The sequence below is a fragment of the Corvus moneduloides genome, chromosome 34 (assembly GCF_009650955.1).
Source record: "Corvus moneduloides isolate bCorMon1 chromosome 34, bCorMon1.pri, whole genome shotgun sequence".
NCBI classification, from domain to species: Eukaryota; Metazoa; Chordata; class Aves; order Passeriformes; family Corvidae; genus Corvus; species Corvus moneduloides.
The window spans coordinates 118,512-131,360 of NC_045509.1; the positions used below are offsets into that span (position 1 = coordinate 118,512).

The window sequence follows — 12,849 nt, forward strand, 5'->3', positions numbered from 1 at the left end:
GGGTTCTCCGTCCCCTTCCCCGCGCAGGGGCCGCTCCGTGACCCCGTTCCCGGCAGTCGAGGGGGATCCATCCCCCCGGTCCGCCCGTGAGGCTGGGATGCGCAGGTCCTCCCAGCCGGCGTCTCGATTATCCCCGCGGGCCAGAGCGGCCCCGGAAACAGCGAGGAGGGTTTCCGGTCCTCCAAGCCGCTGTCTCTATGATCACCGTGGCGGGGGGAGGAGGATTCCCGGTCCTCCCAGCATCCGTCTCTATGGTTCCACGCGGGCCAGAGCGGCCCCGGAAAGGGCGGAGCGGCCGCGGCGGGACGGAGGCGATGGCGGTGGACCCGCGCTGGCCTGTGGCGCTCGTCCGCGGCGCCGTCCCGGTAGCGCTGGGGCTGCTGCTGTGGGTGGCGATGGCGGGGGGTGAGCAGGACCGGCAGCAGACGCTGAAGGTACGGGGAGGGGGCGGTGGGGAAGCCTCGGGGCCGGGACTGGCCGTGATCTCCCCGTTTTCCCCGTTCGGCAGGTGCAGCCCGGGGCGGACTCCGCGAGTTTATCGCAGCGGCGGCGCCACAATGAGCTGATCATGGCGGCGCTGCGCGAGGCGGCCGAGACCGACGACAACGTGGCGCAGCGTCGGGTGCCGTGGCGGAAGTGACGCCAACACCGGGAGACCACCGGGAGCCCCTCAGTCACCGTTTCCCGGTGACCGCCCCCCCCCCCCCCCCCCCGGAACCTTCCGCGCTTGGCGCGGTTGCACACGGAACTGTTATGCGCGGTTGCGCTCGCGCCCGGACTGTTATAAACCACGGACACTTCCGGCGCCTCTCCTGGTGCTGCCATGTCCCCGCCGGGCGCGGAGGCCGCACCGGGCGCGGTCTCGGTGCCGGGGCCCGGTTCGGCCTCGCCGCGCCCGCTGTTGAGCGGCTGCTGGAGCTGCCGCTTGCTGAGCGGCGCGGGGCTGCTGATGGCCGCCATCTGGATCTACCAAGGGCCGCGAAGCACCATGAGAAAGGGCGTCCCCCCCTCCATGGGCGCCCTCGCCCAGATCATCTTCGCCGCCGGTGAGGGAAGGGGGGGCGCGGGAATAACGGGGGGAGAATAACGGGGAGGGGGCGCGGGGGTCGCCATGAGGGAAGGATGTGGGGGTTTCCCATGGTAACGAGGTGGGGAGAGAATGGGGGCGGGTCTGGGGTTGGGGAGGGACGGGATTCGGGGTTGCCATGGCAACGAGGGGGTCCGGACCTTCAGGGGATGGGGAGGGGGCTCAGGGTCGGGGTGCGGGGTGGGGAAGGGCCCCCAGGTGACCGCCAGGTCTCCCCCCGCAGGTGTGGGGGCCTGGGGCATCATCATCCTCGCCGACCCCATGGGAAAGCAGCGCCGGAGGGAGCCCTAAGGGGGGGCCGCGCCCCAATAAAGCTGCTCGGAGCCCCCCAGTTGTGGTTTTCGGGAGGAGGACACAGGACAGGACAAAGGGAGGGGGCACAGCTCGGGTTTATTTGGGTTTGGGGGAGGTTTGGGGGTGTCTCCCCCTCAGCTCCCTTCTTTCTTGGCCACGATGACGACGGCAGAGGGGACCAGACCTAGAAGGGAGGGAGGACACACGTTGGGACTCCCAAAAAGATCTCCTAAAGTCCTGAAATTACCCTAAAACCCCACAGAAGTTCCCCCCTGGAAGCCCTGAATCACCCCAAACCTGCTCAGGACCCGCCCAGATTTTCTGGGAATCCCTCAAATAGTGACACCCCTCCAAAAGACCCCTTCTGACCCCCCAAACTCCCTCTGAACCCAAACTCCCCAAACCCTCTTTCATCCTCTGAGGAGCCTTTTCAACCCCAACCTTCCCCTAAATCTACCAAGGCCTCCCAAATGCCCCGAAGCCCCCCCAAACCTGCTCAGCACCCCGCAGCTGCCTCACCCAGCTCCTGCAGGGGTTTCTCCATGTCCTCCTCGGTGAAGAGGCGCCGGGGAAAGGCTGTGCGGAGGCTGAAAGGCTCCGGGGGGCTCCGGGGCTCCCCGTTCCCGCCGCTCCCAGTGCCCGCCGTGTCCCGGTGCAGCTCCACAAAGAGCCGCACGGCCGCCAGCGGCTCCCGCGCCCGAAAGCTCTGGGTCAGCGCCCGTCCGTCCGGCAGCCGGACCTTGGCAAGGGGCGGGGGAAGGTCAGGATCCCTCAGGATCCCCTCGGGACCGCCCGGAATCCCGAGGGATCCCCACAATCCGTACCTGGATCCGGCACTGGTCGTATTCCCGCGGTGCCGGCGGCTCCTGGAGGGTCACCGGGGGCGGCTCTGGGGTGACAGGGGCAAACTGGAGGAGGGAGGGGAATCTGTTGGATGCCGGTGGGGCTGGATCTCATTGGATCCTTCTGGGATCCCCAAAACCCCGTCGGGATCCCCCCCAGTCTTTTGGAATCTCCTTTGGGATCCCTCTCACCCTTTGCGCTCGCTCCGCCTTGTCCCGCTCAATCTTCTCCCGCACTCTCTGCCTGGGGGAACAGGGGAGAATCCCAACATTTTGGGCACGTTCCCCAAAAGTTTGGGGGTCCCCATATTTTAGAGGGTCCCCGGTCCTCTGGGTGGGGGAGTTGGGGAAACCCCCCGAGCTTTGAGGGCTTGGTGATCGTCCTCAAAGGTTTAAGGGTGGGAGGTTGTGGGGGTCCCCAAAATTTGAGGAGGTCCTGAGGGGTTTTTGGGCCCCCCAAAACCTCCTCGGGTCCCGCCAGGATTCATGAGGGCACCTCCCGCGGCTTTGGCGCCCCCTGGCGGCTCGGAGGACTCAGCCCCTCCCGCGGTTTTTAATGGGAAAAGTCCCGAGGGAAAACTGGGATTTCGCGAGAATTTTGGGGTTTTTTTCCAACAGATTTTGGGGCCGTCCCCTCACCGAGCCGCGCGCTCTTCGGCCCTGTCCCGCCGCCGCTCCTCGGCCGCCCGGCGCCGCTCCTCGTCCCGGCGCCATTCCCGGAGCTTCGCCAGCTCCTGCCCCCGGCGCCGCCGCTCCCGCTCCTGCCCCGCCTCCGTCAGGAGCCTGGGGGGCCCCAAAACTCAGGGGTACCCCCCTGAACCGCCCCGATCCCCAAAACCCCGGGGGGAATCCCCCAGACCTCCCCTGAACCCCAAAATCCTGGGAAACCCCCCCTCCCGAGCCCCCAAATTTCCCCCCTTGAACCTCTACATTTCCCTCTTAATGCCCCTAAATCCCCCCTTGAATCCCCAGTTCCCCCCCGAGCCCGTAGAATTCCCCCCTTAGATCTCAAAAATTTCCCCTTGAACCCCCCAAATTCCCCCCGAACCCCCAAATTTTCCTCCCGAACCTTCAGATTCTCCCTTTGAACCCCCAAATTTATCCCCCGAGCTCCCAAATTCCCCCCCAGTCCCCCCCCAAATTCACTTCTGGGTCTCGTCCTCCTCCGCCGGCGGCTGCCGGGGCGCCCCCAAGATTGAGGGGAGCCCCCCTAAATCCGGGGGGATTTCGGGGTCCGAGTCCGAGTCGGGGTCGTCCTCGTGAGCCACCAGCCTTGGGGGGAGGGGGGACACGGGGCTCAGGGGGGTCCCCAGAAATTGGGGGGAGGATTTGGGGAGTCCCGGGGGGGATTTTGGGGGTCCCCGCCCTCACCAGTCCATGGCCGGTTCCACTCCGCGGTTCCCGGTCAGCGCCAGCGCCTTCGCCCTGCGGGACCGGGGGAGTCACCGGGGCCCCCCAAAACCCCGGGCCCCCCAATATCCCCAGGGCCCCATTCCCGGCCCCTCTCCCGTTACCGGAGCTACCGGGCACCCCCCGGGCAAGATGAGAACCCCTCCCCCGGTGCCCCCCAGCTGTCCGCGGTTGTCCCCGCGGTGTCCCCGCTCTCACGCGCGCCGGGCACCGAAGCCCATTTCCAGCAGCGTCTCCAAGGCCTGGCCGGGCCCGGCCCCGCTGCCCGCCGCCATCATGGCGGCGCCGGGCGTCGTGTCACGTGGTTGAATCACGTGGTCTCGGCGGCGGCGATGGCGGCCGAGAAGGGACAAAACACGGCGCGAGTGCGCCGGGCGTGAGCGAGTTCCGGCACGACCCCAAAAATTGCCCTAAAGTGACCCCAAAACCCAACCAAAACACCCAAAAAAGCCCACAAAATTCTTGAACTGGGCCCAGATGTTCCTTGGGCTGACTGGGTGGGGGGGGTTTGGGGTGGGTTGGAGGATCTGGAGGGGTCCTGGGAGGGTCTGGGGGAGATTTGAGGGGCCCCAAGAGTCTCCCACCCCCCAATTCCCCTCCCCCCGTAAAAAAAAACCAACACCAAGCTCTTTTTGGGGGTTGGGGGTGAGAGTCAAAGCCTTTATTGGTGTCCTCCAAAATTTGGGGAGGTTCAGGAGCTGGAGCAGACATGGCGCTGGCGGGGGGAGGGGCTGTCCGGAAGGTGGGGGTGGGGTGTGGGGGTGACCCCCTCTTCCTCCTGCCCCTCCTCCTCCTCCTCTTCCTCCTCCTCCTCCTCCTTGGGGGCGGCGTTGGCAGCGCTGAGCAGGGGTGGGCCTGGGGGAGAGGGGCTGTCAGCACCCCCAGCACCAAATTTGGGCCCCTTCCCCACCCCAAACCTCCCCACCTCCAGACAGAATTTTGGAGTTTTTGGGGTGCTGCCCCTCCCCCACCTTCGCTCGGCTCGGAGGCTCCCACGACTTCGGGTTCCTCTGAATTTTGGGGAGAGGCTGAAAGATCTGGGGGTAGGGGAGGGGAAAAATCACCTTGAACCCTTCCAAAATCCACCCAAAAATCTCCCCAAAATCCTCCCAAAATCTCCTCGAAGTCCCCCCAAATTTCCCCAAAATCCTTCCAGAATCTTCCCAAAAATCTCCTTAAAATCTGCCCTCAAAATCTCCTCAAAATCCCCAAATTCCCCCCAAATCCAAAAACTCTTCAAAATCTCCCCTAAAACCTCCCCAAAACCCTCACCAAATCTTCCCAAAACCCCCCAAAATCTCCTTAAAATCGTCTCCAAAATCTCAAGACCCCCCCCCCAATCGTCCCCAAGATCTCCCCGAGAAATCCCCCCAAAAATCCTCCCAAATTCCCCCCCAGCCCCTCCCCCGCCCCTCTCACCTGTCCCCTCCCCCTCCCCGGGGGCTCCTCCCTCGCTCCGCGCGTCCTGTGGGGGTGGGGGAGGGGCACAGGTGAGCTCAGGTGGGGGGCGGGACCCCCCAGCGCCCCTCCCCCCGCCCGGGCTCACCTGCGGGGGGGGGCGGGGCCGGCGGGTGCCCCTCCCCCACTGCAGGTACCCCCCGAGGGTCAGCAGCGCCAGCAGCGTCCAGTTCCCGGCCACGCCCAGCACGGCCGAGGTCAGCGGGAAGTGGTAGAGCAGGTACCTGGCATGGGGGGGGACAGGTGGGACACTGGGGACACTGGGGGACACTGGGGACAGGGACAGGTGGGACAGGGACGGGTGCGACAGGTGTGAAAGGGACAGGTGTGTGTGACACCGGGGACAGGGACAGGTGTGTGTGACACCGGGGACAGGTGTGTGTGACACCAGGGACAGGTGTGTGTGACACCGGGGACAGGTGTGTGTGACACCAGGGACAGGTGTGTGTGACACCAGGGACAGGGACAGGTGTGTGTGACACCAGGGACAGGTGTGTGTGACACCAGGGACAGGTGTGTGTGACACCGGGGACAGGGACAGGTGTGTGTGACACCAGGGACAGGTGTGTGTGACACCGGGGACAGGTGTGTGTGACACCGGGGACAGGGACAGGTGTGTGTGACACCAGGGACAGGTGTGTGTGACACCAGGGACAGGTGTGTGTGACACCGGGGACAGGGACAGGTGTGTGTGACACCGGGGACAGGTGTGTGTGACACCGGGGACAGGGACAGGTGTGTGTGACACCGGGGACAGGTGTGTGTGACACCAGGGACAGGGACAGGTGTGTGTGACACCAGGGACAGGTGTGTGTGACACCGGGGACAGGTGTGACAGGGATAGGTGTGACAGGTGTGACACCGGGGGCACAGGGACAGGTGTGTGTGACACACACAGGGCAGGGGCTGGGCCTGAGCTGTGGGGTTTGGGGTCCCGCTGGGGGGTCAGGACCCCTGGGGACCCCTCCCCACCCACCTGAGCCCGCTGAAGTGCGCGTGCACCCTGAGCCGCGCCCCGTAGAGCTGCACCCGCCGGCTCCGGATCTCCACGAACGCCCCCACGGTCGGGGTGTACTGGGGAGGGGGCACCAGGGCCTCAGAGACCCTGGGACCCCCCCCAACATACCCTGGGACCTGCCAAAACACCCCAAACCCCCCCTTGAAAATACCCCAGGACCCCCCAGACCCTGCTGGGACACCCCAAAACCCTCTGGGAACCCCCAAAGCCCCTCCTGGGACCCCCTGGGATCCCTCCAGAAGCCCCCAGGCCCCTCTAGGACCCCCCAAACCCCACTGGTACCCCCCCAAACCCCCATGGGACCTCCTAAAACCCCCCTGGGACCCCCAAGCCCCCTCTGGGGCCCCCCAGACCCACGGGGTCCTCGCGGTAGCGCCCCATCAGCTCCAGCTCCAGGGTCTGGCTCTGCTCGGCGAAGCCGCTGAGGAAGAGGCCGGCGAAGGCTGCGGTGTGCAGGGCCCGGAGCAGCCGCGAGCGGTAGTGCAGCATGGCCTGGGGGGAGAGGGGCAAACGGGGCTAAATTCCCCCAAATCCACCCCAAATCCACCCCAAATCCACCCCAAATCCACAGAATTCCCCGAAATCCCAACCCAGAAACCTCAAATCCAATTCCAGAGGCTTCAAGTTCTACCCTGGAGCTCTCAAATCCCCCCAAATCCACCCGAGAGCTTAAATCCCACCCCAAATCTCCCTAAAGTCTACCCCAGACCCTTCAAATTCCACCCCAAATCCCACCCCAGACCCCAAACCCCACTGAACCCCCCTCCCCACCCCCAAATCCCACTCCAGACACCTCGAATCCACCCCAAATCTCCCCCAAATCCCACCCTGGAGCCTGCCCAGCCCCACAGGGTCCCCCCAGCCCCACTGGCAGCCCCGCAGGTCCCCGTGGGGCCGCACCGAGCGCGCGGCCGTGGCCAAGGGGCGGCCGCCGGCCCCGTAGCAGGTGAGGGTCACCATGAACATGCCGAGCTCGCGGTTCACCGGCGACTCCGGCAGCTCCAGCTCCAGCGAGATCCGGTAGAGCTGCCCGTAGAGCAGCACCTGGGGGCAGCCCCACAGCTCCGGAACCACCCCAAACCCCCCCCCCCAACATTTCCCCTTTTTCTTTAGGGTAGTTTCGCATCCCCCAACCCCAAATTCCTCGTATTTTCAGGGTATTTTGGTTCCAAAATCCCCAATTTTTTTTAAGGGTGTTTTTAGGACTCCTCCGGCCCCGAATTCCCCGAAATTTTGGGGATATTTTGGCGCTGAATCCCCCCCATATTTTAAGGATATTTTTAGGATGTTATGGCCCCGAATTCCCCAATTTTTTTAGGGTATTTTTGGGTCCACCCAGCCCCAAATTCCCCAAATTTTTGGGATATTTTAGCCCCACATTCCCCCATTTTTTAGGATATTTTCAGGACATTTTGGCCCCACCTCCCTCCCCCATCTTTAGGATATTTTTAAGCACCCCCAGCCCCAAATCCCCCCCCAGATTTTGGGACATTCAGGCACCTTCTCGCGGTGCTCCCCCAGCAGGGACACATTGGCCGAGGGGAAGGAGCAGAGCTCGGGGCCGGGGCTGTCACAGTCCGACCTGGGGGGGCCAAAAAAGGGGTCAGGGCTGGGGAATCAGGGTCCAAACCCCCAAATACCCCAATCCCCCACCCCCTAAAACCCCCAAACCCCCCTGGCCCAGGTGTGCTCAGGAAACCCAATGGGAATTTTTTCACCATTTTTTTTAGGGGATTATTTTAGGGTCACTCATCCCCCCCTCACCCCAAACTCCCCCCAAACCTCCCCAAAACCCCCCCGGCCACACCTGGACACGCCTGAACCAGGTGCTCAGGGCACCCTACAGGACATTGGTTTAGGATTTCCTTTTTAGGTTCCCACATCCCCCAAACCCCCCCTGAACTCCCAAACTCCCCAGGACCCCCCCCAACCCCTGGGAGCCCCCCAGAGCCCCCAAGAACCACCCCAAAAGCCCCACCCGGGCACACCTGGACACACCTGGACCCCCCCAGCCCCACCCGAACCCGGTCCCCAGTGCAAATCACGGCCATAGAACGGGGAGGGTCCCCATGCCCCGAGCCCCCCGAGCCCCCCGAGCCCCCCGAGCCCCCCGCCCACCTGAAGGCCAGGTGCAGCGGTCGCAGCACGGCGGCCGCGGGCAGGTAGGCCCAGTAGAAGGAGCCGTAGAGGAAGAGCGAGGCCCAGAGCAGGAGCAGCGCCAGGCTCAGCCCCAGCCCCCCCCGCAGCAGCGCCCGCCGCGCCCCCCGGCCCAGCTGAGCCCCCCAGGTGAGGAGCGGGGGGGGAGGGGCGGCCGAGAACCCCCCCGGAGCCATCCCGGAGCGGGGGAGGGGAGGGACGGGGGGGGAACCCCATGGGAGGAGCTGCGGAAGAAGGGGAGAGGTTACGGGGGGAGGGGAGAACCCCAGCCACACCCCCCCTCCCCCCCCCCCCGAGCAGCCCCGAAATCTGGGTGGGGGGGGAGGGGAGCCCAAAATTTATGGGATAACTCCAAATCTGGGGGGGCAGCCCCAAAATCCAACTCCAACCCCGAAATCTATGGGGAGCTCCTGAAATCGATGGGGCAACCCCAAAAAAATCCCCCCCTCCGATCCCAAAATCTGTGGGAGATTCCCAAAATTTATGGGGAGACCCTAAAATCTGTGGGAACGCCTGAACGCCCCACAACTCCCTCCTCAGCCTGAAATCTACGGGGAACCCTCGAAGTCTCTGGGGCGCCCCCAAAGCTCCCGGCGTGGGGTGGGGGAGGGGAGGGAGCCCCAGGGGAGGGGGAGGGGCCGCGGGAAGAAGGGGAGAGGTAATGGGGGGAGGGGCGGGCCCTCAGTCCCACCCCCGCCCCGAGAGCAGCCCCGCAATTTATGGGGGAACCCCAAAATTCCCCCCGCTCCTCAACCCCAAAATCTGTGGAGGAGTCCCAAAATTTATGGGGAAACCTTAAATGTGTGGGACAACCCCAAAATTCCACACCCCCCCCCCCGCCCCCGTCCCAAAGTTTGTAGGGGATTCCCAAAATTCCGTCCCCAGCCCTAAAATCTCTGGAGGACCCCCAAAATTCCCTCCCCAGCCCCAAAATCTGGGGGAACTCGAGGGTTTAGGGGTCCTGGGGGAGTTTTTGGGGTCCCGGAGAGGATTTGGGGCAGGGGGTTGAGAGATTTTCGGGGATTTTCGGGAGATTTGGGGCGATTTTAGGGATGCCCTAGGGGTTTTCAGGGTCCCGGGGGGATCTGGGGGAGAGTTTGGGAGATTTTCGGGGGACCGGTTGAGTTTTGGAGGTCCAAGAGGGGGTTTAGGCGGAATTTTGGGGCGATTTGGGGAGATTTTCGGGGTTGCGGAGAGGATTTTAGGGGTCCCGGAGGAGTTTCTGAGGAGATTTTGAGGGATGTGGGGGGTGCCGAGGGGATTTCGGGGGTCCCGAATGGGATTCTAGATTTTTTTTAAGGCGATTTTTGGGGTTTTGGGGTCGATTTTTGGGGTAATTTTGGGGGGTTTTGGGGCCTCTTGCGCCCTTACCGAGTGCCGGCACCTCCCGCTTCCCGCCACGCCCTGGCCACGCCCCCGGGCTCGCCGCTTCCGGCTCCAAGCCACGCCCTCCCAATCTCATTGGTCAATCGCGGGCTTGGCCCCGTCCCTCCCGGCTTGGCCCCGCCCCCAGCCCCGCCCATTGCGGGCCCGCCCGCGCTGGCCCCGCCCACTGCGGCCCCGCCGGCCCCGCCCCGTCTCCATGGCAACTGGGGGGCTTGGGGGGCTTTTGGGGGTCCCGGGGGGATTTTGGGGGTCTGAGGAGCCTTGGGAGGGCTCCTGGAGGGGCTTCTGGGGTCCTGGGGGGGTTTTGGGGGGTCCTGGTGATGTCTAAGAAAGGGAGGGGGTCGTGGGGGAATTTGGGGGGGAACTTTGGGGGTCCAAGGTGGGATTTAGGGGGTCCATGAGGGGTTTGAGGGGTCCTGGGGGGATTTTTTGGGGCCATTTGGGGCGATTTAGGGGGGGGCTGGAAGGATTAGGGGGATCAACATTTGGGAGGGGGTCCCCCTGAGCCTCCCCTTCCCCCACCCTGCGCAATCCCCCCATTTTTTGAGGTGGGGGGAGGGGATTTTTGACCCCCCAAATTGGGGAGGGGGAAAGGAGGGGGCGCGGTGGGGGAGGGGCGTGGCCCCCTCCCCTCCCCCACTCCCCAGGCCCCGCCCCCTCCGAGCATCGCCGGGACCGGAGCGGCCGCGGGTCCTGCAGAGGTGGGGGAGGGGCGCGGGGGGATTTTGGGGGGTCCTGGGGGCGGGGGGAGGGGGATTGGGGGGGACAAAAAAAATTGGGGATTTTGGAGAAAAACGGGGAGAAAAGGGGGGGGAAGGATGGGGGGAGGAGGATTTGGGGAGGATTTTGGGGGAGATTTTGGGGAGGGGGCAAAGGAAATTTGGGATTTGGGAGGGGGAAGGCAAAAATGAGAATTTGGGGGTCGATTTTTGGGGTCCGGGGGTGGATTTGGGGTGGGTTTGGGGGCGTCAGGATGAGGGGGGAGGATTTGGGGGGGAGAATTTGGGGTTTAGGGGAGGATTGTGGGAGGGACTTGGGGGGATTTGGGGTCCTGGGAGGATTTGGAGGGGGATTTTATCGGGGGGGGGGAAATGAGGGGGGAATTTGGGGTGAAAATTTGGGATTTTTGTGGGGGTTCAGCCGAGAATTTTGGGGTTGGGGGGGAAATTCGAAGGTTTAGGGGAGGATTTTGGGGGAGAGGGTTTTTTTCAGGGGGGGAACCTCATTTTTCTTGGGGATTTTGTTCGGGTTTTTTTATTTTTTGTGGGGTTTTTGGGTTTTGGGGGGGTCCCAAATTTTGGGGTACCCCCGCAGCCCCCCCATGAAGGGCGAGCCCCCCCCCAGCAGCACCCTGAGCGTGGGCCAAGCCCGGAAAATGGTGGAGCAGCTGAAGATCGAGGCCAGCCTGTGCCGGGTGAAGGTCCGGGGGGGTAAAAAGGGGATTTGGGGGGTTAAAAGTGGATTCGGGGGGGGGGGTAAAATGAGAATTTTGAGGGTAAAATGGGGATTTAGAGGGGTTTGGGAGGAGTTAAAGGAGGTTTGGGGGGGTAAAAAGGGGATTTGGGGGTGGTTGGGGGGTAAAAGGAGGGGTAAGGGCAGGATTTGGGATTTGAGGGTTGAATTTGAGGTTCCGGGGGTGGATTTGGGATTTCAGGGGTTGTTGGAGTTGGGGTTTACAGGGGGATTTCTGGGGGCTCCCAGGTTGGATTTTGAGGTTTGAGGATTTAGGATTTTGAGGTCGAATTTTGGGGTTCCAGGTTGGATTTAGGAACTCGGGGGGTGTTTGGGGGGGGGCTCCAGGTGCATTTTTAGGATTTCACAGTTGTGGGGGGGGACTCAGTGGTGTTTCTGGGGGCTCAGATGTTGAATTTGGGAGTTCCAGGTGTGGTTTGGGGAATTCAAAAGGCGCATTTGGGATTTCAGGATGGAATTCAGGAATTCAGGGGGTGGTTTGGGGGGTTCCAGAGTTGGATTCTGGGTTCCAGGGGTGGATTTGGGGATTCAAGGTGTGTTCTTGTGGTTCCAGGGTGGTTTTGGGGGTTCCAGTTGTGCTTTTGGGGGTTCCAGTTGTGTTTTTGGGGTCCCTGACCCCGTTTTTCCCTGCGCCAGGTGTCCAAGGCGGCGGCGGAGCTGCTGAGTTACTGCGAGGCGCACGCCTGCGAGGATCCGCTGCTGACCCCGGTCCCCACCTCGGAGAATCCTTTCCGCGAGAAAAAATTCTTCTGTGCCCTCCTCTAGACTCCCCCCCAAAATTTGGGGGACCTCCCCCTCACATTTTGAGGCACCCCCGCACCATTTAGGGCCGATTTCACCCCAAAAATGAGGAGCAAAAAGAGGGGGGTGGGGTTGCTTTGGGGGTTTTGGGGTTTCCCCCATGGCAAGGACCCCCCCCATAAATTGGGGACCCCCCAAAAAAGCCTTGGGGAGGTCCCAGCTCTGGAATTAGGGGGGTTAAGGGGGTTTTGGGGTCCCCCAACCCCAAAAAGGCTTCAAGGATGGACTCAGGGAAGGTTCTGGAATGGGGGGAAGGGGAGACCCCCTCCCCCTAAAATCACCCCCAGATTCCCCCCCGTCACTCCCCACCCCTTCCTCAAAATGGGGACCCCCAAACTTTAGGACAACCCCCAAAATTCCTCATCTCTCACCTCCCCTCACCCCAAATTCTCGGGGTTCCTCTCCTCCAACACCGACCTGCACCCAAATTTAGGCTCTAATGGACCCCTAAAGCCTCGGGTGGGGGTTAAAAGGGGGGGTTCTCCCAATTTTGGGGGGTCCCTGGTGTGTCCCCCTCCCCAAATAAACACTTGGCGGCACAGACGGAACCAGGGCCCTTTTTGGGGGTCCCGCAATAAAAGGGGATGGGAGGGTGGGGTCCCCAAAATTGGGGGCAGAAGAGACAATTTGGGGGTGGGGGAGAATTTGGAGTTGGGGGGATCGGGAGATCCCCAGAGGGAGCCGGGAAAGGGGGAGGGGGCAGAGAGAGGAATTTGGGATTTGGGGGAAGAGGAATGGGAGGAAGGGAAAGGGGGGGAAGGAGGAAATGGGAAGAAAAGGGGAAAAGGGAGGAAGAGGAGGGAGGAGGAGGAAAAGGAAGGAGGAAAAAGGGGAGGATTAATGGGAAAGAGGAAGAAGGGAGGAGGAGGAGGAAGAAAAAAGGAGGAAGATCTCCAGGAGAGCCCTGAGGGCCCCGCGGCCAG

General features: G+C 63.1%; 5 protein-coding genes across 5 annotated transcripts; 3 read left to right on the forward strand and 2 right to left on the reverse strand.

Annotated features, from left to right (window-relative positions):
* Nucleotides 1-273: 273 nt before the first annotated feature.
* LOC116437296 (ubiquinol-cytochrome-c reductase complex assembly factor 3-like) lies at nt 274-801 on the forward strand. The gene is made up of 2 exons (XM_032094956.1): nt 274-434; nt 509-801. The coding sequence occupies exons 1-2, from the start codon at nt 315-317 to the stop codon at nt 638-640; spliced, it is 252 nt and encodes an 83-aa protein (XP_031950847.1). The 5' UTR covers nt 274-314; the 3' UTR covers nt 641-801.
* On the forward strand, nt 798-1,418 carry DMAC1 (distal membrane arm assembly complex 1). Its single transcript, XM_032094958.1, has 2 exons — nt 798-1,046; nt 1,311-1,418. The coding sequence occupies exons 1-2, from the start codon at nt 824-826 to the stop codon at nt 1,376-1,378; spliced, it is 291 nt and encodes a 96-aa protein (XP_031950849.1). The 5' UTR covers nt 798-823; the 3' UTR covers nt 1,379-1,418.
* A 42-nt stretch (nt 1,419-1,460) lies between these two features.
* On the reverse strand, nt 1,461-3,947 carry UBXN1 (UBX domain protein 1). Its single transcript, XM_032094930.1, has 8 exons — nt 3,832-3,947; nt 3,595-3,648; nt 3,370-3,495; nt 2,863-3,006; nt 2,416-2,467; nt 2,206-2,289; nt 1,901-2,120; nt 1,461-1,565 (listed from the first exon to the last, which is right to left on the reverse strand). The coding sequence occupies exons 1-8, from the start codon at nt 3,909-3,911 to the stop codon at nt 1,516-1,518; spliced, it is 810 nt and encodes a 269-aa protein (XP_031950821.1). The 5' UTR covers nt 3,912-3,947; the 3' UTR covers nt 1,461-1,515.
* A 313-nt stretch (nt 3,948-4,260) lies between these two features.
* BSCL2 (BSCL2 lipid droplet biogenesis associated, seipin) lies at nt 4,261-9,714 on the reverse strand. Its single transcript, XM_032094920.1, has 10 exons — nt 9,638-9,714; nt 8,228-8,490; nt 7,610-7,691; nt 7,010-7,153; nt 6,467-6,601; nt 6,068-6,165; nt 5,180-5,315; nt 5,053-5,098; nt 4,605-4,670; nt 4,261-4,488 (listed from the first exon to the last, which is right to left on the reverse strand). Exons 2-10 carry the CDS (start codon nt 8,440-8,442, stop codon nt 4,325-4,327), a joined length of 1,086 nt encoding a protein of 361 aa, XP_031950811.1. The 5' UTR covers nt 8,443-8,490; nt 9,638-9,714; the 3' UTR covers nt 4,261-4,324.
* Nucleotides 9,715-10,254: 540 nt separating this feature from the next.
* GNG3 (G protein subunit gamma 3) lies at nt 10,255-12,474 on the forward strand. Its single transcript, XM_032094959.1, has 3 exons — nt 10,255-10,353; nt 10,967-11,072; nt 11,762-12,474. Exons 2-3 carry the CDS (start codon nt 10,974-10,976, stop codon nt 11,888-11,890), a joined length of 228 nt encoding a protein of 75 aa, XP_031950850.1. The 5' UTR covers nt 10,255-10,353; nt 10,967-10,973; the 3' UTR covers nt 11,891-12,474.
* Nucleotides 12,475-12,849: the final 375 nt, after the last annotated feature.

What these genes read in the sequence shown, in the direction of transcription:
- LOC116437296 (XM_032094956.1), top strand. Translation starts at nt 315, where the DNA reads ATGGCGGTGGACCCGCGCTGGCCTGTGGCGCTCGTCCGCGGCGCCGTC. An exon ending in ACCGGCAGCAGACGCTGAAG is followed by an intron (nt 435 to 508) that starts GTACGGGGAGGG and finishes CCCGTTCGGCAG; the next exon opens with GTGCAGCCCGGGGCGGACTC.
- DMAC1 (XM_032094958.1), top strand. Translation starts at nt 824, where the DNA reads ATGTCCCCGCCGGGCGCGGAGGCCGCACCGGGCGCGGTCTCGGTGCCG. An exon ending in CCAGATCATCTTCGCCGCCG is followed by an intron (nt 1,047 to 1,310) that starts GTGAGGGAAGGG and finishes CTCCCCCCGCAG; the next exon opens with GTGTGGGGGCCTGGGGCATC.
- UBXN1 (XM_032094930.1), bottom strand. Translation starts at nt 3,911, where the DNA reads ATGATGGCGGCGGGCAGCGGGGCCGGGCCCGGCCAGGCCTTGGAGACG. An exon ending in GGCTTCGGTGCCCGGCGCGC is followed by an intron (nt 3,649 to 3,831) that starts GTGAGAGCGGGG and finishes CCGGTCCCGCAG; the next exon opens with GGCGAAGGCGCTGGCGCTGA. An exon ending in GTGGAACCGGCCATGGACTG is followed by an intron (nt 3,496 to 3,594) that starts GTGAGGGCGGGG and finishes CCTCCCCCCAAG; the next exon opens with GCTGGTGGCTCACGAGGACG.
- BSCL2 (XM_032094920.1), bottom strand. Translation starts at nt 8,442, where the DNA reads ATGGCTCCGGGGGGGTTCTCGGCCGCCCCTCCCCCCCCGCTCCTCACC. An exon ending in TGGGGGAGCACCGCGAGAAG is followed by an intron (nt 7,154 to 7,609) that starts GTGCCTGAATGT and finishes GGCTGCCCCCAG; the next exon opens with GTGCTGCTCTACGGGCAGCT. An exon ending in TGGCCACGGCCGCGCGCTCG is followed by an intron (nt 6,602 to 7,009) that starts GTGCGGCCCCAC and finishes CTCTCCCCCCAG; the next exon opens with GCCATGCTGCACTACCGCTC.
- GNG3 (XM_032094959.1), top strand. Translation starts at nt 10,974, where the DNA reads ATGAAGGGCGAGCCCCCCCCCAGCAGCACCCTGAGCGTGGGCCAAGCC. An exon ending in CCAGCCTGTGCCGGGTGAAG is followed by an intron (nt 11,073 to 11,761) that starts GTCCGGGGGGGT and finishes TCCCTGCGCCAG; the next exon opens with GTGTCCAAGGCGGCGGCGGA.